This window comes from Vanessa tameamea, chromosome 11, assembly GCF_037043105.1.
Source record: "Vanessa tameamea isolate UH-Manoa-2023 chromosome 11, ilVanTame1 primary haplotype, whole genome shotgun sequence".
Taxonomy (NCBI): Eukaryota; Metazoa; Arthropoda; class Insecta; order Lepidoptera; family Nymphalidae; genus Vanessa; species Vanessa tameamea.
In genome coordinates this window covers 5,786,683-5,811,492 of record NC_087319.1, presented here as the reverse complement: position 1 = coordinate 5,811,492, position 24,810 = coordinate 5,786,683, and the positions used below count along the sequence as shown (strand labels likewise).

The 24,810-nt window shown below is 31.9% G+C and overlaps 2 protein-coding genes across 3 annotated transcripts in view; one reads left to right on the top strand and one right to left on the bottom strand.

The window, feature by feature from the left end:
- LOC113400854 (cytochrome c oxidase assembly factor 5) overlaps positions 1–24,810 on the top strand; it is a 390,179-nt gene that overhangs the window by 76,417 nt on the left and 288,952 nt on the right. The gene's annotated exons all lie outside the window — the stretch shown is intronic.
- LOC113400839 (serum response factor homolog) overlaps positions 1–24,810 on the bottom strand; it is a 224,792-nt gene that overhangs the window by 1,828 nt on the left and 198,154 nt on the right. For both annotated transcript variants that reach the window (XM_064216255.1, XM_026640509.2), the window contains 3 exons: positions 1,619–1,749; positions 803–1,059; positions 183–330 (listed from right to left, as the gene is read on the bottom strand). In XM_064216255.1, the coding sequence (XP_064072325.1) occupies positions 183–330; positions 803–1,059; positions 1,619–1,749 (536 nt within the window). The remainder of the gene's footprint in view (positions 1–182; positions 331–802; positions 1,060–1,618; positions 1,750–24,810) is intronic.

The window sequence follows — 24,810 nt, the reverse complement described above, 5'->3', positions numbered from 1 at the left end:
AAATGTTGACATCATTTTCAATTTGAAAAAAAAAAATATTTTCCTTTATGAGTTAAGCTTTACAAGCCTCTTCAGGGTCCGAGATCTTTAACTAGACAAGACCGCTTTCGACCATATTTTACATTTTTGGTACAGCGTTTGCGAAAATATTTCGACTTTTTACAATAAAGTCACTTTCTCACTTTCTGCCCCCGGTGCTTAGGTCCTGGAGTTCGCTGCTGTCGTCACTGGAGGCGCTGGGGCAGCCATTGACAGTCGGTCCCGATGCAGCTGCCATTGCCATTGACAGCGGTATGGTGATGAACTGCGGCTGAGTTGATGAAGATGATGCTGATGGGGAGGGTGTTAGGTGAGAATGAATAGTTTTAAGTTTTTATCAAATAGAAAAAAAACATAATCATGTCACAAATTATTGTCACAATTATAGTGAATTTCTGATGAAGTAAAGTACCACGCTGTAATGTATCACAGCTAGATTTAAGCCTTCTCATCTCTCAAAGATAAGGTTTGGTGTTTATTCCAAACTACATTTGGTACAAGACATGCTTTACTCACCATGTTTGCTTCACCCCCGAGTATTTAACATTATGTTGCTTGCCTCGATTTGAATCCACAATATTTGCTTAAGACTCACGTGTTCTACTTATTGGATCATTTCTGGACTTAACTTTGTATCGCAATTTTAAAATAAGTCATTTGTTTTAAGCAAAATAAATGCAATTTGTCTAGAGCGTTTGAAGCAATGGGCTTAAAAACGCTTTTTTGACACCGAATTTTATTATTTGTTTTAGGAAATAAATACCTCCGTCTTGTCCTTGATTAGCGAGTCCTAAAATGAAGCTGTGCGGATATCCCATTGCCAAGTTTCCTAGGCCCAAGTTCGTTCCAAGTCCGTCTAAGCCTACTCCGGTCAAGACACTTGAACGATACAACATTGCGCCCCCTGGAAGGTCAATCTTCGGCAGGAGCTTCGGTAACGATGGTTGACTTGACTTACTGCTCTCCGGTTCAGGGTTCATAGATGATGTTGACGGTAGATTGTCTACGGATAGAGAATCTCTGAAACAAAACCGAATCTTCTTTTTAATACAATAAATGTATGATTTAAATTTAATTTTGACTTATTGAAACTAAATGTTAAAATGTTCTAAGACATTTTAATGCTTGATGTTATATTTTAAATAAATGAAGTGAAGAATTAAAATTCAAAATAATTTGTTTGTTACTTGCAAACAAACGATTGAAATTAAAAATATACCTATATTCTCTTGCAAGTCAATATCGATTCTAAAGGTGATGATGACGTATTCTGTCACTAATAACATTCTTTATTTCAACTCAAAGGGTTAGTAACATATTATTCGAAGAGTCGTACTAATAGTAGCGTACACTAACATTAAAAAATCATTTTCTGCAATGAAATGTAAATGTGAAAACCTACGCAGGTACCAACAGAAACTCATCTCATTGTAACGCATGAACGATGCGTGAATACGCAAAACAAATACAGGTCTATTATATACCTCTCTATCTAATACAGAATCACATACATCATTAATTGATAATGTATCAAGAAAATCTTGGGAATATGGTCCTATTGATATCGCGATGATAATACCTATTAATATCGCGGTCGTTATCATTACAAGTCCAATCCTGCTTATGGTTCTGCATCGAAATTTTCTCGCTGGGTGATTCTGGTTCGCTGCCGCTTTCATCACCGCTGTCGCCTGAAGTCGCTGGTTCTTCCTGCAAAGGGATAAATATAAATTGCTTAATAAACCCAATCGCTATGGTGAGGGTGATCTCATTGGATGAAAGTTTTATGCTTCGTTGGACAAATAAACATTAGTAAGGCTTTGAAAACAATTATTGTTATCTAGTTCTTATTCCTCTTGTTTCAAAGGTGACATAGCTGTAAAATTTTGATAATATACTACTATAAATTAAAAATATTAAATACTATACTTATAAAAAATAAAACGAATAAAATTTATATGTGTGTTTGACTTATACAATATACATATATTAAATTTGTTAAGCAAACAATTTTCGTTTTTCACATATGAATTAAGTTTTTCTTCTTTATACCTAAATTAATAAACAAAACAGGTTGGATGAGCTACTAGGTAAGTTCTATGCATGATATAGTTAACGTATATCAAACTGCGTAGGCGCAAGCTTGGTACGCTTGCGCACTAAATAATAATAATTGTGGCTAACTAACTACCGTTTAACGCATTCGGCGCTCCGCTGTTCATCTGATAACAAGGTACGGTGTGTAAAAAAAGTTGAAAATTAAACATAAGTTTTAAAAAGAATATTTCAATATGAGACATATTGAGAATTATATAAATTACGTTTTTAAGTACTTTAAGCTTTTTTGAAGTATCTTTAAAAAGTCTTTCAATCGGTAATCGTTTAAATTTTTAAGATAAACTTCGATATTTATGCGAAGCAACTGTTTGTATATAAATATGTTTTACCAAAACTCGCCGCATATTCTGATATAAATTTCATATTTAAGGGTTATAGTTAAGCATTTACAAAACGTCTCTATATTTATCAGTTTAAATTTGTAGACGTGTAAGCATAGTATTTTTGTTAACGCTTTTTTTTGTATACTTGTGACTGCTAAGAAAGACCTTCCTAGTTAATTATTCCTCCTGATGGTTAATTACGATGTTGGAATTATTGATTTAGTTTATAGACAAAGTATTCTCATTTCAGACAATACCAATCAACGCTTGAAGCGACCTAGCATTTTTATATGTCTTTTTGAATACGTATTTAGATTTGATTCATTTTATTGAGTAGGTATTATTAAGAAAGAGGTCAATCAAACACGCCTGTCATTTCGTTTCATGTTTGTTATATGTATAGTACTTTATACGCATATTAAGTAATATTAATTATTATTATCACAAATAATTCGAATGGCTACAGTACACAATGCGTGTTACGATCTGCGCTTAAACCTTTTTTGGATTCAACAGTTGTTTTGTCCGCTTTCCAGCTGTGACGTCACAATGATTGCCTCATTATGCTTCCGTTGATACCGTGCCATTGTTTGAGATTTTAAATTACACATCTAGATGTTAGTTTCTTGGTCACTAATAACGAGTTAAACTGTATTAAAGCTTTATGTTTATGAAGTGGTTGAACTGTTGCATGTTTGGGTTTGGTCAAAGGTCTTCACAATTTGGAGCTCAAAACTTAATCCGATGTCGTCTTAGGAAAGTATTTGTCTGTCTCTACGATATGGCGTTTGTTGTCTTACGGGAAATTAATTTCAAAGACAAGTTGAAATGCACAGGGATGTGCTTCAATTACATTCCCACTTTGGTTTAAATCCTTCGTTCACTTGTTCCATTCGAAGGCTCCCTTTGGCTCGTGGCTGTTTTGGCGAAGACTAATAACCAGATGTACATACAGTTTATTTTGCTCAGTCTATTTATGATACATTATAGTAAAATGCTATTATGTATTTTATAGTTATATTAAAAAAATTATATATACTACCAAAGAAAAGTCAATATATATACAAAAGTTAATATACTGTAATATTTAATCCTATGTGCGGAAGTATTTTTATATATGTATGAAAACCATTGAACAAAGATACTAAATACATGAAGTAAACACTAAAACCAACCCGTATTGGAGCAGCGTGGTGGAATATGCTCCAAACCTTCACCTCAAAGGGAGAGGAGGTCTTAGCCCAGCAGTGGGAAATTTACAGGCTGATAATGTAAAACACTAAAACAAATATTATAGAAATTATTTTTAGGTGGACTTTTGACTGTTTTATTTAATTCTTTAAAAAAAAAAACAAGAGTACCGCAAACGATGAATTCGGCGTGGAAGCGCAAAATAAGCTATAAATCACTGAAAGACAAGCCGGTGTGGGTCGAAAATGGCGTCATTACCGCGAAATTCAATGTGTCCTGCGCGGGTGCATCGATTCAGTGCGAAGATTTCTTCTGATACGTTAAGTTTCAATTGGGTATATTAAATATTTTATTTAATATTCTATCACATATAGAAAAGAGTTAATAAATGATGTGATACTAGATAATATTTTTTAAGTTTTAATTCAATGAAATTTATAACAATTTAGCTTATTGTAAATTTGGGAATATTATTGGGAAGGTTACTGTTATGTTGGGTACAACGATACCAAATCCTCGTCTAAATACATTTAATTCAGTTTAATCAAAAAAGTTAATTTGCTAATAATTTTAACTTGTAGAACACTTTAATACAATAAATTTAGATCCTGGATGGCTGTAGGGTGGTCGTGGCGCTTTTTAATACAGTTAAAATATTTTATTTGTCCTGTAAATGGGGCAATAATATCAAATATTTCATTTGTTTTGGATCACTCCATTGTTTAAACTGCATCTGAATGCCATTTAGTACTAGTTGCTTGTCTGACGCCTCTTTAAAAATAGTTTTCTGTTAAGATACCACCCAGACTGAGATACTCAAATAAAAACCCAAACAAAAAATCCCTTAGACTGTTTAGTGATACCTCTACAGAAATATTGTCTATGCTTCTGGTGTAATTTTTCTATAATTATTATTTATTTTATATGTATCATATGTATTGACTCTATTATTCTTTGCCAGAACCATACAGCTATTTTTTAATACGAAAATTTGAATATATCCAAAAAGACTGCAATACTAAATCACGAAACAGAAACATTCCATTGAACACAATCGATTGATAAAATCTCGCCTGATCGTGTCTGATATCGTTCTGAACACGCGTTACGATATCGCATCGATAATGAGGTCGAATTTGTTCTGATTATGGTTCTCGATACCCAAATGCGCTTTCTTTGTTGTTATGCGAAACTATGATCTTGATATTTGGAAGAGTTGGATTTGGAACTTAGCAGACATGCCTGTACATATTAAATATTGATATTCACTAATAAATAAGGTGGTTTATTTTTACAAGACCACACTTCAACTTATTCTACGTAGAAGTATGCGTTATTTTTCATATAGGATGTATAAATTTAAATGTACGTGTACATATATAAGTTTCTTGCCTGCTCTTCTTGGAAGACTACATGTTCCAAACTGCTGGTAAATTTAAATTTAATTTAGGTATATCATTGACGATTCAACAGTTCTTGTAAGAGCCTATTTTATTAGTCCGTTGGTGATTTAATTTTTGAATAGGGAATGTAAATAAATCCAATTAATTATACAAAATTAGAAATCAAAAATACGTCGTTCTAGAATATTTTTTAATTTTGTGCTTCCTTGGCAACGACTCTTATATTATTCGTTGTTAAAGGTAGCTACTAGTACCGTCTATGGTCAAAATACGGCTGATTTTCTAATTCATATCGATTGCAAATACACAAATATACAAACAAAAACATATTTTTAATTTTCCTCTTATTAAAACAAACACTAAAAATATGTACTTACGACATTTTTTATATTAACATTTTAATACATATTTTCAAAAGCAGAATGTCATAAAACATCATGTTGCATTTGCTTTCTAGAATATCAGGTCAAATATGTAGATCAATAATGAAAATTATTTTTTGTACGTTGTTGAGTTTTTCTATTATTGTTATAAATTTGTTTCCTTATATTTGGATACATAATAACTTATGCTTAGTTGGTCTTACATGTTACCTATCTAGGACTCGTATCAAAGGACCTATTATATCGTCGCTTCATATAAAATACATACTAAGGCCAACCTCAGATCAGACAATATTTTAGAAATGAAATCAACCTTTGAATCTGCGTACGTCTATTTAGATATATATGATTGTGTAATAAACGACTTTAATATAACATAGTTATTTATAATTTTATTTAAATATGACTAAAACATTTTTTATTTTTAGGTTTCAATATCTATCAAAACTCTCAATAATTTTATATTATTTTATTGCAAGCAAGAGGATTGATTTCGTATTGAAACAAAGTTATGAATCAATTAATTTAATTGAAAAGAGGTTACATGTCAGATCGTGGATTCAGAGCTATAAAGTTATTGGGTAAATTAATTAATGTAATGCTGCATATTTCGCAAATATTCGTAACACGTTGATAATCTATAAGCTAGAATTATTGAAACCCAGCAAGTTTACGTTGAACTGTAGCCCATAGTTCCAGATATATTATGTTTGCTAAGGAACAAAGCCCATTTGCTTTCAATTTTATCTATACGTTGATCGTTAGTCAATTGATTAAAAATTCAAATAAAAATATAATTTATTAACTGTTACTAATTACTACTAACTTCTATAATTTGTGGTGGAAAAATAATTAATAATAAATAATTACTGAGCTTTTTGCCGTTTCTTCTTGATAGACTCAAAGCCTCTAGATCTAGCCATAGCGATACTAGAACTGGCGATAGCTTTGCATTGAATATATATGTTCTCCTAAAATGACAATTAAAACGTGTTTAGAGCCTACTTGAAAAAAGTATATATATTTTTACTAAAAAAAAACAAAGGAAGTTTAGTAAACTTTTCAGGTCACCACTTCTAATATTTACTGTTCTATGGTTATTATTCAATGTCCAATTACACGCCCTTGTAAATATTACACACAGAGATTGTATTTGGGCCACGAAATATTGCCGGTGGTAAATACTAAACACAATAGTGTAAGCCGCTTAAGAAATACAAATGGATGGACGATAATTCTTGTAAACTTGCTGTTCATGTAGTTACGTTAAAATAGTTTAATACGGCTAGAGGTCAGCGGTTTGTATCTGAGTCAGTTTTAGCTGTGACCATTGAATATTATATATTTGTGTTGAGTATTTTAAAGAGTATCTCCTCAGTGGTCAAAATTCGATTATAAGCATTATTGAAAGAAGAAAACTGATATAAGTTAGCGTCTTACGAAAACTTTATTTCTATTGTTATTTTGAAAAGGTTTTTCTCGATAACACTGAAGCTCGTCAACAGCCAAATAAAAAATTAAAAGAAAATCGGTCGACAAAGGGGGGAGAAAAATGTACTGAACTTTTCTTAACTTGTCTTTGCCTATTTATATACAGGTAATTAGGTCTAATTATTACTGTTAATAGCTTTAGAATTTACCGGAACCAAAATATTATATGGTTGACGCACGAAGTATGAAAACGATTTGGGAAAAATATTTCACATCGACTGCCAGACAAAATTTATTACTTAAATTCCTATAAAGAAATTGCTTATAACGTAATATATCAATTTTCTCTGGACCAATTAGAAGAAAAAAAAAACAGAATTTAAAGGCAGAATAGGTAGGCGGACGAACGTAGGGGACACGTAAGTAAGTGGTCAATAATGTCTATACATTGGCGCTCTAAGAAATATTAACCATTCCATGCACACCAATATGCAACCAACCAAAACCCTACCACCAATTTAACACCAATATTTGGCTCTACCATTAATCGGTTCATAGATATTTCCAGATGTAAAAAATATTAACATCAAGACATTGTCGTTATTTAGAACGACTAACAAACGACGTTAATTAGAACGACTAACAAACTTGTGCATCTTTCTTAAACATGACTAAATTATGTGTTTAATGGTGTTTGATTTGATTTGAAACGAGAGTAAGACCCACACAATCTTCATTTATTCAACCGCCGAACATCAACAAACTTTACATTGGTGTGCTTCAGTTGCTGTATAAGTGAGCCAGTGGCACAGATACTAGATATATAAGATGTTACGTATATTTTAATGCCCATGATTGACAGCGCATTATCGGTGTAAGGAATGTATTTCAGTGCATTGTCAATTTGAGAAATTGAACAGTTTTCAGCAGATGACCAAGACGTAATTAGTGGCTTATGAAATAAAATATATACTCGTTCGTGCAATGTTGTTATTTATGTAGGTAGGTATATATATATATAAGTTATGTGAAAATTGAGAAAAATCTATCAATATCAATTCTATCGTACAAAACTAATATGACTCTTGAATTTTCGGAAAAGATTTTTGTTTTTCTTTAATATATTTAATTAACAAATACGGTATAAAAATGATAGAATATTCAAACGACAACATTTTAGTAGTCAGTTAAGTAGTAAATTAAGTAAGGTCGTAGGGATTTTTTCATAAAAATCCGTCAATTTCCAAAACTGAACGGCAAAGTAACCCGTTTCCGATTCCCGTATTGCAAATCATTATTCGAGCCATACAAATGTCTTGCAAGCAAACATGTGTTGGTGAATAGCTATTATACCGCGGAATGCGTCCTCTTGATTTTGAATGGCTGCTTATTATGCACCCATTTACACCCGAAGCTCGGCCACATCGATACACGGAAGATTACACTGGAAGCGGCATTAAATTTGACCGATATCACCTGTTTAATTATTATAATATGATATCGTTTTATTCCTATGTTGTAATGGGAATACTCTTAACTAATCTTTGAAATCATTTTTAAACTTTAGTATTCTTTAATGCTTATGATGACTTCGTGATACTTTGTCTATTTAATTTTTATGCTATATTGAAAATCTTAAACGACTTGTTTATAAAATTACTTATATCATTATATGTTAGCATAATTACTCAAAATGAATTTATAAATAATTTTTATCTCTTAAAATGATTAAAAATTATCAAGTGTATTTGTCTTTAATGACACCACGATGAATGTGTCTATTTTATAATAAGCTTTGACTTTTTTTTAATTATAAATAATAATTATAAGCTTTGACCATCGATTGTTTCCAGTGAATCTATGCCCGTTACCAAAGATACGCAAACAGTAGCCCAAAGGCGTACGATACGCATCTCGGCGCGGCGGTAACAAGGCCCTTGTTCCTGTCAATCGCGCTAATGTTCAGCGCCTTACAATCGACCATGCGGTATGCACATATTGTGTATAGAATAGCTAATTGTCCTGCGTTTGTACGCTGACCGCTGTACGCCGTACGATGTACGCGTGGGTGTTGACAGGGCTTAGATCTTGTTCTCATTGTTATCTATAGATAAGTCAGCGTTTAGATTTATTAAAAAGTTGATACCCTATAGTCGTTACTGGTTTAATTATAAACGGTATTCAAACAAGGCAAGGAAATGTTTTAATTATATTTAAATGTTAATCTTTCAATATTTCAATAGTGTTACAAGATTTTAAATTATCAAAAAAATAAGTGCTTTTTTTCACTTTTACTAAAATATAAATTCTCAAAAAAGTTTTAATTTATTATAAAGTTTTCCCAGAGCTTGAATCGATTTCGTAAATAAATTAATAATATAATTTTAATTCAATGTATTCCACAAAGAAAAATCAAATACTGAACAGGTATACACATCTCGATCTGGACGTGTTGACGCACGTCCATTGTGAGTCGCGGTTCGACTCCCGAGCAGCACAGATCGACACGACACTTGAATTTTAACTTAGGTGGCGAAGGTGCCAATTACACGCGACGTTTACTCTTTTTTGACGTCTACTATAGGCTGATGTTAAAAAGATATATTTTTTTATTTACATATTATTGTAAAATGATTACGTTCAATTAAAACGAAACACAAGATTGTTAATCTTTTTCAAAATATATATATCGTTTTAATTTGTATTAGGGTTGAAAATTGTTATTTAGAAATCGATTTCAATACGAATAAAAAGAAATAATTTGTAATGAAACTTAAAAGTGTATACAAAGCAATAAACGTATTAGTTCGATACCAAACGAGTATAAATTTAATATTAAATTTAAGCAAGAGTAATTAACATTTGTTTTGTAGCAAGAAGTCAAAAGTTGCATAGTCGAGAGGATCGTCTCTCATTTGAATTTTATACAAAATACCTATATTTCATAATGTAACGTAAACGTAATAAGCTCGGTCGTAATTCAATATTACATCAAAACCATTCATCAAGATATTGGTCCAAAAAACGGCACCTCAGCCAGCTCGGCCACACAAGGAGGATCCAGTCAGTATTTTGAATATTTTTAACTTACTGCACATTGCGTAGAAGATATAGTGCGTAAGTGAGCAAACAGATGAACTATTGCCTCACAGACAATCCGACACAAGCTGGGCATAACATATCTTCACATGGTTTACCAGAGAATGAAAGCCAGACCAGCACTTGCGAAGTCTGGGCTAATCGAAGGCAAGTTGAAATCAAAATTTTTATTAAATATAGAAGCATTCCATTTATGTATTTATTTAACCTGATTAATATAACACCTTAACTGAGAATCGGCGAAAGACATTCCGCGGTAATTTTCTTTTTTTGTCAACAATTATAGTAAACTTGACAGAAAACTTAAATACTTCATTGACCCAATCCGTCAAATATTTGTTAAACCATTATACTTAGACTATATTTCCTTGTATTGTAAAATCTCTTTAGAAGAGTTTAATTGTCCCCTGGTAAAGTTTTTTTTTTAATTAACTCTTCATAATTTGCCTCTTACTGGCATTTACGGTGTTTACACAGCTTACACAACTCTAAATGTTTTAAAAATCTTGAGAAATAAAGTTCATATATAATGAATCATTATATTATTACATAATGAAGGCTCAGAATTGAACATAAAAACTATATTTGTTTTAAGGAACTTCTGAGTAACGAAGAATATATGTTACACATCTTATTATAACTTATGGAATATACAAGTTTTTGCTTCAATATTTCAGTGAAATTATAGAATCTGTAAGGAGGTTATTGTATCCGTTAAGATATAATAGTATCCGTAAGAAGATAATTGTATCCGTAACGCAAGTTTATAAGCGCAGCTATCATTGGATTTAGTAAACAGTATTAAGGTATGTAAGGTTCAATTGAGAAATGACTAAGCTCTCTTATTGAAATAGTAGTAATAATCAATTTAAACATGTAATGTTCTAACCCCCTGTAGATGTGGCGGGAGGCATATCGTTTCATCAAAAACTTGCCCTGCCTGCTATCGACTTTACATCTAATTGCCAAACGTATACATATAGGACAAGCTAGATACAAACTCAAATAATAACCTAAAAATATAAATTTATATGTATATTTTGTATTTTCCCAAGTGGTTACTTGTAGCGCAAAGTCGAAGTACTAGGAGCTGATAAGCAATTTTGTCTCATGTCTTCTTAATTATTTTTAATGGAATAGGCGGCCTGGCAAATGTGCCACCTGATGGTTAATGGTCGCCACTGCCCAGTGTCCACAAACATTGGCGCGGCATAACCACTACATAACTATTCCTTATAACGCCAACGCGTCACCAACCTCGGAAACTAAGATGTTCCCAATGATCCCTTGTATATTTTTATTGTCAATATATGAGTGAGCCATTGTAACTACAGAAAACTGTGAGATAAAGGCCTAAGTATTTATATATTTCGAGTGATGGTAATTAGGCAAAGCAGAGTTGAATTATTAATAGCAAATTATTTTTAAAAAGAAAATTCCTTTTGAAATTCAAACTTACACCATATTTTTAAATAGATCACTGTTATATTATGATCCAATTTTCCTAGATTATAATCTCAATTAGCCTTTGTTAACAAAATTGATTTCACCTTTCGAAATAGCGGTAAAACAGTAATATTAGAACCGACTACGATTAGAGGACAATAAGGTGTCGTAATTCTAATGTTAATAACATTATAACAACTTAGATACCATTCTCGTTTCAAGAAATCGGAGCATTGTGACGGCTTGGAGTAAAACTGTGTAAGTACAAAAATTCAACAATCTAACCCACAGTAAGAACTAATACATTATTAATAAACACATACCACATTACCCGACTCAAGTATACACAATGACAATATTTTGTATAATATACAGTATAATTGGAAAACATTTTAGAAAAAAAAAATCGATTTATAAAGAATCGATTTTTATCGATATAATAATGACTTGAAAGCATATCTACTAATGAAAATGTATATGTATGTATAAATCCATGATGTATGAGAGAAAAAAGAACTAATTAATGTATGCATCAATCTAAAAAATACAGTCTTCCTCGGTATGTTAAATAAAACTTAAGCAAATCTGAATATGGTAATTATTTTAATAAAACTGCTAATGTTTAACAATTTATATATTCAACGAGACAATAGTTGCTACTTTTTTTAATACGCATCTTACGCCACGCTGTCTCTCCGCCGGGATACGGAAGCGTGCACAATAGGCGGCGAGATGAAAGCCTCATTTAATATGCGTGACGTAACGCTAATAGTGCCCGGTCTATGAGCATTGTTAGAGGATTTATTTATTGAAAACGACCCGAGGGATTTCGCATTTGGTATTAAAAAGTACGAGTCACTAATTGATATTAATAGGTTATACAATTATGAAAAGTTATGGGTTAAACGTGATTGAAATCACATCACTAGTTGTTAGCGACTTCGCAAGCGCAAGCCTGGGTTTTGATAACTCGGTAAGGAAAGACCTTTGTTTATAAACAGGTCAGAAGGAAAGATATCGCAAACTTTTTTTCTTTTTACTGTAATTTATTAATAATTACTAATTTTGAAAATCTGTAAATTTGAAATTGTATTGAAGTAGGGCCCTTTGAACCATCACAAATTGCTTACGACTTAGCGGTTGGTTTGAGTTGGATGATTTGCATTAATAAAAAAATAATTATTATTAATCATTTATTCTGAATATTAAATTTAAAAAAGTAGAAAGTTTGCTTGTGTACTATAATATGTTCTGCCCAGTCAGCTGATCTCATTTAGAATGACCTCTGTGGTCGAAAACCTCCTTAAATATATTAGTTTTGCCAATGTGAAATTCGTATCTCTTAATAATTAATACCCTAAGCCCGTCTCCGTGTGTGATCTCTGTGTAGACGGCAATCCGCTTACATGTTGATATACTAATGTTATTTGTACAAGTTAGATAACTCATATAATAATTAGTTGTCTAAAGGGTCGATACGTATTATAAATTTAGTTCAGTTTCCGTTTTCAAGTTAAATTCATGATATACGAAGAAAATTTTATTGCGGTTCAGTACCGCCTTATTAAACATGAGGCGTCCACACGTTTGTACAAATAGATGTGTTCAATAGCTACGTAATTTTTTTTTATATACAATTTTAATAATATAATTTGATACTACTAAAACTAATATTGAAGCCATTAAATGCATGCCTCGGTGGTCTGGTAAGAAAATAAAAATTAACACTAAGTACACGCCCACGTAAGTAGCAAAACATCAGTGTTCAGTGATAAATTGAAATAGTCAGTCTTTTTTCTATTTAATAACAAAAAAATAATGGCATGTTAAAAATTACATCAGTATATTTTATTAAAAGATTTTTTATTCTAGAGATAAAAATTGTTAATCAAAACGCCTTCTTCGAAACTTTAACCACTATAATTTTAAAACTAGGACAAATGTTTTAATCGAACAAAACAAACGATGGCTAGTTTATCGTAGAGTCCGGGCGGGCGGTCCGAGCGGTCCGCCCGGTGCTGGACTTATGGTCAGCCTAGCGAGGGAGATTTATGGTGCAATGAACCTAAACAAAACTGTTAAGGGTACGGTTTTGTACTGCCACTGAAGGAAAATATATTTAAGACGGCTTTCTTTTAATAAATACATTAATGTAAAAACAAATGTGTTTGATTAATCTTATTTTATTTATATCAATTTTTTTATCGAAATATTATTGTTTAGGCTTACTCTTAAATTTAATTTATGGTAACCATTTGTGCTTTTTGTTATATAGTTTTTGCAATATTATTTAATGTAGATGTCGTTCTTTTTGACGGTACGGAAAATCTCAAAGAAGACCAGTCAACGCAGTACATTTTATAGAGCACAAGTACCTACAAGCAAATACAGATGCACTCTTTATCGCCTCACTCTCATAATCTGATAGGATGGCAAACCCGACACAACCGGAAGGAGTTGCTTTCCAAGGCACGTCAAAACACACTACCGACTTTCAAACTCCAGGCGGTAACTGAGAAATTCTATAAAAAAAGCCAATAACTTTTTACATAGGATTTGAACCCAAGATCTCGGGATTGGTCATATATCTAGCCACTAAGCCAACGAGACGGTAATTTAATATAAATCCTGTTTAATTTGTTTGTTTTTTTCACCATTTTAAACTCGTAGAAAATAATTTATTTATCTCCTTAACATTTGTTACATATGTACGTTGTTGGTTTGTATGTAAATAAACCGTTTCATTTAGTAGTAAAGTTATCCATATAACAATTTACGTAATAGTATGAGTCGGTGCTCGGAAAAATCTCTTTTGGAAAAAAAACAGGGAGTTGTTCTCGTTAATAGGAAAAGATTTTTCCACAATGCAAAGCGGAATTAAGACTACATGTTCCATGTTTTACGTGCAGATTTCATCTCGATGTTTGCCGTTATTGTAGAACATGAGTTAGCATAAATTAAGCATTTTGAAAATTCAACTGTATTCTGGATCTAAATTTCCTGTGATAAAATCCAGATATTATATTTATTTCGACTGTGAACTTACAGGTAACAACTGCTTAACCAATAGAACATTTTGATATTAAAGAACTATAATATTAGTCAAGGCTAGCTACGGAAAACAAAAATATTGCTGAGCGAGTTTTCAGCGCGACAAAATTGTTTTCTCCACACACGTATAAAAGCAATGTTTATATGTATCATTGTGTGTGTGCGAAAATAAAATAACAATAAAATAACATGATTTAGTATACGATTTATGATTTAATTATAATCAGATATCATTTTTAGATCGATAGACAATATGTAATCCAAAAGCTTATAAATATTTACAACTTAAGAGTATATATGTGCATGTGTGTGCGTGGATGCTTGTGTGTGTGTGTGTAAAATCATATGATTTATATACGAAATTGAAATAAAATTGATTTTTTGTCAAATGGAGTAAATTAAGATGTTGATATTAATAGTAGTTTGTAATTTGATGAATCAATAGGTAAGTGTACCGTGTTTCTATATTGAATAAAATATTTTGATTTGATTTGACTTTCGTGTCAGACCAAATAAAATATAATTCTCATCGTGGTTTATGCTTGACTTAGGTACATTCAATAGATCAACTATTGAGGTCATACTTTTAATAAATTTATTTTAATTGCTATATATATATATTATTATATATTATAGAGAAATGAATATTTTCTCTAATATTATTAATATAAGAAGTTAATTTAATATCTAAAAAATCATCTCACAGTATCCTAGTTCGCACCGCTCAAGTCCCGCCTCCGATTCACAGCGCATCGAACGTGACGGACGCAAATCGATCGACGCGCAAACATCGGTCAGACGGCAAATGACAGGACCGATCGTGCTCCCCTCGGGCCGATATGGATTGGTGAGCTTGGATCGTGTACATCGACATTTTTATAATTTAACTTTATATATTTTCATTTCTGTTTCAAATATTAACTATACGATTATTTTTATCAATAAAAATACAAAACTTGCAGTAAAATTTATAATCTGCTTGAAATGGAATATGATGAGAGCTACGATATCAATATGCATTAAAACCTTTAGAAATCAATGAACAACTAAATTATGTGCATAATTTATCAAAACAACGTCATAGTTGTTTTTCAGCAATGTAAGCCAAACAAAACGTAATGGATAAACGAAAATGTTCAGTATCAAGCATGACCGCGCATTACAGTTCACACTCGGTTGCAAAAAGGTATGTAGCAATGTACTCGAAAAAAAAATCCCCTACTATTTCCACAGCTTTCATTTACCTAAAACAAAGTACCTGTACGCCGCGATATGTTTGCCTTTGACAACAACTTCAAGTCAAGTAACGGCCTGTAAATGTCTTATTGCGGGGCTAAGGCCTCTTCTGCTTGGCTGAGGAGGTTTGGTGGTTATGCACAAACGTGAATACACGCAAATAATTAGGTTTTGTAACATTGTGACAAGAATTAAGACATTATAAAACGAGAGATATAAGACAATTTCCTCCTAATTATAATATATAATATAAACTTATTCAGTACTTGGTGATACATATTTTTTTTAAACTGGAAAACAGCAACACAAATTATTGACGCTTATACAATAGTGACAGTATCAAGGATAAGGTACCAATTCTACTACCAGCCAACCCTACGCATAAACACATACATATTATAGGAAAACGTTTATAAACTATTTATGTACATCGTCATATACTAGTAAATCGCTATCAAAAACACTACAAACTGTTAGTAAAAATCATATTTCCGACTAATCCCTTTTATAAAATTATCCTGTCGCTAGATTAAAGGATAAATAGTGCATGAAGCGAGGAAATTGGATACTCTGCAATATGTACTTTTTAATACTAAACTGCTACGGAATTTGTAGATTTAAAGTGAAATTAAATTGTTATTTCAAAGGAGATTACAAAAGCGATTGAAATAAATTGGTCGCTTTAAAAATTTTTGCATATAATTAATGTTATATTTTATTTTTGTTTGTGACAGCTACTTACTGTATTGACGCCACGCGGGAGTTCATATATAGTGATAACGGCTTTGAAACTACATGCATTTGATTCTCACGTTATAGCAATGAACTCAAGTGCTAAAATTTTACGAATGTTCAGTCTATTTTCGCTAAAGGTCTATCAATTGGTTTAAAACTATATCTCTTAAAATTACAGTTTTTTCCGGTAAAATTATAAATAAGTTACGTACATAAAATATAAAATGTTGTGTATTTGTTGTAACATCTGTAAGAATTGCAAACAGTTGTAACACAAAAAATTACAGCTATTAGGTATAGTCGAATCGAGTGATTATATCGTTTGAGTATAATTTTCGAAGTTCATTATCATTTGCTTGCCCTTATCGCATTGGGTTGCCTGACGTCAACCTTAGGAACGTTTTTGCTCGTGTGTTTTGCTCTCTAACGGGCGGTTGGGTAACTCAAATGTTTTTTTGATAAATGTGACGATAAATAACAATAATTGGTTGAATGAGAGAAAAAAATAAGATTTTCAAAAATTACGACACGTGAATTACTATATTTTGGTTTAAATCTACTCTACATTACTTTAACAGACATTTATATTGTATACAAATATGATTTTTCGAACAAAAAAAATTAAAAATTATCTTCAAGCTTATATTGTGATGCTGCCTGGTAACAAAGCTATGCAGACTAAATTAAAAAAACATTAAAAAATATAGATAAGATACACCAAAGGCTACATAGATAATTTATCTGTGGAGCTACAAATATAACAAGAAATAAGAACTACCCTAGCGGTACCACAAGGCATTTATTTGCTTTACATTTTCGTATTTAGACAATAGAAACTTCTAGCATCTAGCAAATTTATATGTGTCTTGTAAGTACAAATATTGCTTGGTTAGTGGTTGATGTTTTTAAAACATTGTTGCCGGGGTTATACTTCTAAACATATCATTAGTACAGTACATACTATCTATAATTTAGAAGTTGATCCTTGGAATACAGTAAGTTTTTTTATATTTAAAAATATTTTATAGTTACTTAAAATTCACTAAAATTCGTTTCAAACTCAAAGGAAGATAAAATAATAGAACAGACCGCCCCAGGGACCCGTCTTAGGCTATCACGAGGGCCGCTATCTGACAATTGTAGACGGGGATTTAATGCTGAAGATATTCGAACCATTTGTCATTGGTTTGAATTTGAAAAATTACGTGAGAGAAATTGTATATAAACGATTGTGGATATTACAGATCCATATATTTTAAAAAACGCTTATTGATATATTAAAAAGACAAATAATTGGAATCCAGGATTCAAATTATAATTATTTCAATATTATATTTATTATTATATTTATGACCTCTCGAACGATTCGGTTACGTTTGCCAAACTCACAGTAGACTAGGCAACTGCGCAGGGCTTGTTCACAAGAATATTCAGAAACAGTCAACGAATGATGCAAGACTAACGATTACTTACTTTTCCACGAGTGAAAGCATCTTGAGGCTTGAAACCCGGATTTCGAATCGATTTTCAACACCTACAATGATGTTTATAAGAGGACATAGTACATATTTTTGAATGAGTATACCCTCAGAAATCGTAAGTATTGAAATTTTATCGTACAGATGTAAATGAAAACGAATTTGATGACCAAGCACAGTCTACGTGCGATGCACACTATTGCGGCCCGCAGCCAACGGTGATACCTAAAATTAATTATCTATTTAAAAATCTTACAGAATAAAGATCTTATTGATAAAAAAGACTACCTATATAAATTTATACCTGCAGAATAATGTCGTTTCAATCATAATATTATGTGTAATCTATTAGAAATATTGAATCCTACAAAATATAAATATTTTACACTAATTTTACTCGAAGTACTTGTGAAGTTGTTTTCTCGTTTGCACTTGTGTAATTTTTATTAAACACGCCTGCTATATAGAGGATTTTAATAGTCAATAAATTGTATCTAATACCCAACTCAGTAAGACGATATCCTACTACATATTATTATAATGACAGTTGAAGAGAACACGACTGTTCATAACATGCGATATATAATATATATATTTTTTATCGTAGTTATGTTACATATACTCGCTAATTAGTAAATAAGCAGCTTCTTTGCTGAATTTTTTAAGATAATTTGAGATGTCAAAGGAGCTCTTGCATAAGGCCTAATTTTATACAAAAATGTGACAAATTAAAATGCATATATTTTTTCGATATCGGTCAAACGAAACGTATTGAGTCTTATTTTCACTTAAATATTCTAAAATATTAATTCAGTTAATAAATACATACATACATACATACATACATTTATAAAGAATTTAAGGTGTTTATTTTAAATAATTAACATATAAGGCAGACGTTATTTTGTATTAATTGTAATGAGTGAGTAAGTCGATGAATTAATGGCATCAGATTTTTTTTTTAAATCTTATATTTATGCTTTGATTTCGTCGTACGATCCGATTTAAAATCGTAAGATAAGTCGTACGATATACAGCCACATCTATTATAACTTTTTATTAGTATTATAAACCATCGTATGATAGTGTCGATATTATTCAATAGGGAACCAGGAACGTCGTGTTTGTTTAATGGAACGCATTATGCAGTACATCGATCGTTCAGTTAATGATTGGGCGATATTTAATAACTGTTGAGGCGTGGTCTGTTGCAATGTACACTGGAAGCAATTCATGCAATATCATTGATGGATTTGCTATCGGCAGAATATTTTGATACAGAATTCTTAGGGATTCGTACAAATGATATAAAGCAAAATATTTATAGGTTCAATCTCATTTATGTCTGTGCCCCTGTCACAGCCTATTTTCTAAATGTACTTAGTGAAAATGTTGAAATTTGGTTCCCATTATTATTAGTTCAATTACCTAACCCGATCTGACATAAAGTGTTTTTAAAAGTCGTCTTTTTCAATGTATTTTTTTTTTGTGGTTATTAAAATTTTGTTTTTTGGAATGAAACTTCGTTAATGACGATGAGGAAATTCGATCAAATTTCAGCCCTACGATACTAAAAGTAAGGATTCATAAATTTGCACGAAACATAGATACAAGGTAAGTTATACTAAACAAGGGTTTTATTCAACCACTCCAACGAATCGAATCGAAACGTTGGAGATACATTTTATAAAAAAAGATAGACAAGTTAGTTTTAATTATAAATCGACGATGTCATTATTGCATTCAAAAATAGTGGTCATATTCACCAATGAACTAATATTTGTTGTGTTATATTGGCCAATAATCACATCGGCTCTTGCGCACTACCAATAAGAACGGTTATTAAGCGCGCAGTAACCTGTGAGTCATTTAACCAATGGTTGTATTTTTTATTTTATAAATATAAGTATAAATATTATCGTAGAGAAATTTAGTGACTTATCTAATAAAATCCTACAAAAAATAATAATAAAACAAACGTAAAGATGCTTATTATGCGTAACGTTTATAGAAAACGTTTTAATATTTGGATTTTGGAAAACTAAGTATATTAAACCTTAGTTTATCATTAAGGAAAAAAAAGAAACAAAAGTGGGTAGTATGTCATATCAACAAGGAGATTTAGAAGAAGAAGAGGTTATACTGCATCTAGTTTATGTTGCAACAATACATTCCAAATTAAAAAAAAAAATTGTGCATATAAAACGTTAAAGCATCGATTCGATTGAGTTGATACTTAGTACAGTAAGTTACTGTGTAAAATTTCTGGCGTAGTATCAATACCAATAAACAAAAATATTTTATTTTGAATGTAATATATCTAAACTCATTTGTAATCTACTACGACTGGGTCATTCAACGCATATTTAAGTACAATTATAATCATCTGTGTAGCCGAGTGTTGTGAAGATTCCTCAATAGCCTAGGAATTCCAATCAACATACCAGAGTACCTGAGCTCGGAAGCTTAGACTGTCATTATATTGTGCTCGCTTAATGAGTATTACGGTTCACGCACGTGACGAGATTAGATAAGTGAGTTAGATTTCAACTCAATTATAAATATTAAGTCGATTAGAATTCATAGAGTCGGTACTAGCGCAATGCGGCTTAGTCCGTCCATTAGTTCAAGTTAACAATAAATATATATAATATTCAGAAACGTAAGAAACTATAATTAATTTACTTTGTAAAAGAGATATATGAAAAACAAAAAAAAAATCAAACAATCTTTTTAATATCGTTCCTTTATTATGAAAAAACTATTTCATTAAAATGTTATTTTCTTTATATTAAAACTGACCGTTGATCAAAAAAGACGTCGCCGTTTATATTATATGCTTGTGTAATAAAATAATTATTAATTATAATAAATTATTAGTAGAAAAAAATCGCGTTTGCAATTAACACGTTTTTTACATGACACGTTACCTTAGATTGATTTAATATTACCCAATTTTTTTATAGTTGTTTTTGTCTTCCATCTCACCTGATGGAAAGTGTAGATGAAAACGAAGGTGGTACACGCCCATCCAAAAGAAACCTTGTGACTATTCCCTGCCTATCTTAGTTAAAATATAATTTTAGATTCCAACCATAGATCGGCGAACCTTCCTCGAACATGGGAAGTGCAATTTTATAGTGTGCCAACACTTTGTTAAATAATATATGAACTAGAACTAAAGTCCAGCAAGTATTACAGCCGTAGCTGAGGTGTATCAAAGATTAATAGTCTTATAAATAAACTAGACCGTAGTCCAGCGGATAGCACAGTAATAACTACGTTATTCAAATCGACAATTAGACTTATAAATAAGTCCTCACACTAGACCGTGGTCCGGTGGTTTTCATAGTCGTAACTGCGGTGTTTATAAAGTAGCCAATGCCACAACAATAATAATAAAAATAAGGATCAAAGTCCCATAAATAGTCAATCAGTCATAGCTGAGGAAATCTGTAGTCAATGGGTTAAACCCTGGATTATGATTGCATTAAATCACTGTTTCTCGTACCAGTTCAAGTGCATTAGGCCGCCTGATGGTCGCATCAGGCGGCCTAATGCAAGCAAAACGTTTTTCGTTGCTATATCCACTGTCGTAGAGTGTCGTTTTATCGTAAGACAATACGTAATAATTCCAAACATAGTGGAAAAACTAGGTGCCCTACTACAATGTCTCTTATAATATCCTTTACACTACGCTAAGGAGGCGTCCCTAAAAGGACGAATATTTTGCTACAAACGACACTTCTCGTATAAAGCGATTAGTGCGCCATATATAGTGATGCCAGCCTGGATGAAATCTGTTATTTGGGTCCTTCACTGCATGAACGTATCACTTCAGCATTATTACAGCCTCCGCAACGCCCTGCAACATTCGGTCGTGATTCTGGTACTAATGATTGATGAGAGACATCAATAACGACATCGTAACGTCAATCAGCCATAGCTCAGTACCACATAGTACATACACTACTCTAGTAACCCGGTAAGACAGAGTGAGGGACATTACCATATCGCCAAAGACGTTATACAGTAACCTCAAACCCCGAAACTATCTCACGTAGATAGCCTCATTGGTAACAGAAGAAGGGAGACTACCGTAGCGCCGAAGACGTTATACAGTAACCTCAAACCTCGCAACTGCATTACCTAAACAAATTTAAGACGACATCGCCACGAGGGACACTAATGCAGCGACACTCGGTCGAGCCACACAGTCTCAGACCACGCGTCGAATCATCAAGAATCCACCAGAGTATATTCAGTATAATACCCGTGCGCGATCATTTTGCATATGCATAGTACAAATATATAATAAAGGTTCTGTTATTTAACAGTAAAAATCTTAAAACATCAACATCATTAGATCGTTGTCGTCGTGATCGTACCAAACAGTTATACCAAACTTGAACCTGTTTACTGATATTATTTGAAGAGTTTTATAACGACCGCTTTACGAACTTACGTCCGTCGATTGACACAGTTTTACATGAAGTATGTTGATTTCGACCGCTATAGGAACTTACATCCGTCTATCGTCACAGTTTTACAATATAATATCGCTACAACTTGCTTCGCTTACGGTTCACAAGAATCTGCAAAATGGAAGACAAAGTTGACAAGCAATATGTTTAGTTATTTTAAACAAATTAATTATTATTGAAGGAAGTTCAATAATGATTTATAGCCTTATTACTATTTGTTAATATACTTGATTTAAATTTCATAATTAATAGTCATCGAAGTAACCCTCTACCATCAGTATGTATCGCCCAGTACATACGTATTTTTAATTAGATATTCTCGCAAGTCGGCTACCATCAAACCGTTTCTATATCATATTAATTTCATTATTATATTTTATACGAGGTAAACCCCGACCTTCTTTATATCGCTTTTATATAATAAATATGATGTCTCATTGAGAACACTCATTCATATGACGGCCTGCCAAACCGTCATTTGTAGTAATAATTTGTATTATTTATAGATAAAGTGCACGAAGCACATTCTCATTATAATTATATTTTGCCATACATCCACCATTGATATATGAGTAGGCACTACACCGACACACGGATCTGCGCCACTCCCATATTTCAGAATAATCAACCATAGCTAGCAACCTCGCAGTATAACCCGCACAGCTGCACCACCTAGTATCATTTCTAATTATGTAATTTGATATGCATTATTGCACGCGGCCGATGCGGCGAGCGCATCACTCCACGCGTCCAAATTGAACCGAGTTGTCAAGCATCATGCCCCCATATATGCGCCGCAACGGGTATGACATTCGGCGCGGGTTAACCTGAAATCTATAGAATTTTGTATGGAAAAAAGCCAAGATTTTTCCTCAAAAATTGGCACATCATTTTCTTCGCCAATACGCGAACATATCTTTGAATACACGAACGATTTCACCAAAAACGTATGAAAAAAAAGTGTGTTTAATATAATGTCATTCCTTTTAATATCCTTTATTATTCCATGTATATGTATACATTTATTATGCAATCTCATGAATTTATTTGTATGTATGTTTTTATGTTTCTATATATATATATATATGCATGTGTTTATGGTTATATATATGTATGTATGTAAACTCTCCAAAACAACTCGACCAATTTTGATTAAATTTTAATATGTGTTTAATTGGGTCTACGGACGGCTTATATTGAACCCGGTAGGTGGCTGTGACCGATGTTATGTTTTAAAGAAAAGAAAAAGATATGTATTAAAATATCAATAATTCATTCTCACGTATATACGTAAATTGTATAGTATAGTCCGTTACAACCTGTTCACTCTACTCTTAAAGGCTCCAGAGTAGTCTTAAAGTATCAAATTATAATACAAAATTACAAGAAATGTTATTAGGGGTAGCGGGTATTAGATACGCTGCTATTACGCATAAAAAAACTGGTGAGGTAAAATACAAAAATCGAAATCAAAACTCAAATCAATAAATGTCGTCAAATCAAAAACGAGAGCTATATATAAGTTAATTTGCAATTAAAAACGAATCAATAACGAGATGATATCAAAACAAATAGTTTTAATTAATACACTACACGTACCGGTAAACTACTACGCTGGAAAAACTACTAATAACTATGCGAGGCGTACGTACATCAACGCAAAAACACACTGATATATGGCACACCAGTTTCTCACGTGCTACCGGGAATCAAACCCGGAACCAGGCTCCTGGGAACGGACATTGGAACGCCTGGTTCTTGGACCCTATCTATAATTGGCCAGAGACAATAAATATTGATCACTCGATATAGCACGCGACTTTGCCCGTGCCGTCTTAGAAGGTGTTCTCAAGGTGCTTTAAAAGGTTGTGTTTTACTTTTTATTATTGATATTATTATTGTGATAATTATAATTAATGCCGAGTTTTATTATCTATTGACACTATAAGAACCTTTTTGAATTCTATTAGAAAACTTTTTAGTGCAATTAAATTATTGTGTTACAACAATAAATTATCATAATAATATGTTGGGAATATAACGAAAAAGACTCAGTAAAATACGTTTACAGTATTGATTTGAATTAAAAAAAGTCACCTGAATATTTCTTAAATCAACTATTCGAGCTATATGAAAACACTATTACTGCGACAGAAAGATATATAATAAATAAAGACTCTACCTACATGTATGCATTTCTTATTTTATAAGGATGGCATCTAATTCTCATCGTTTAATATATGCATAATAATTTATTAAACCAAACAAAATTATTTATTTTCGTGAATTCGTGAATATTAAATATTTAAATATATAAACCGATTGTTTACGACGAAGGCATTTTAAATAAATAGTAAGGTTGTAGTAGTAATGGAAGTATCGCAAGGGCTCTC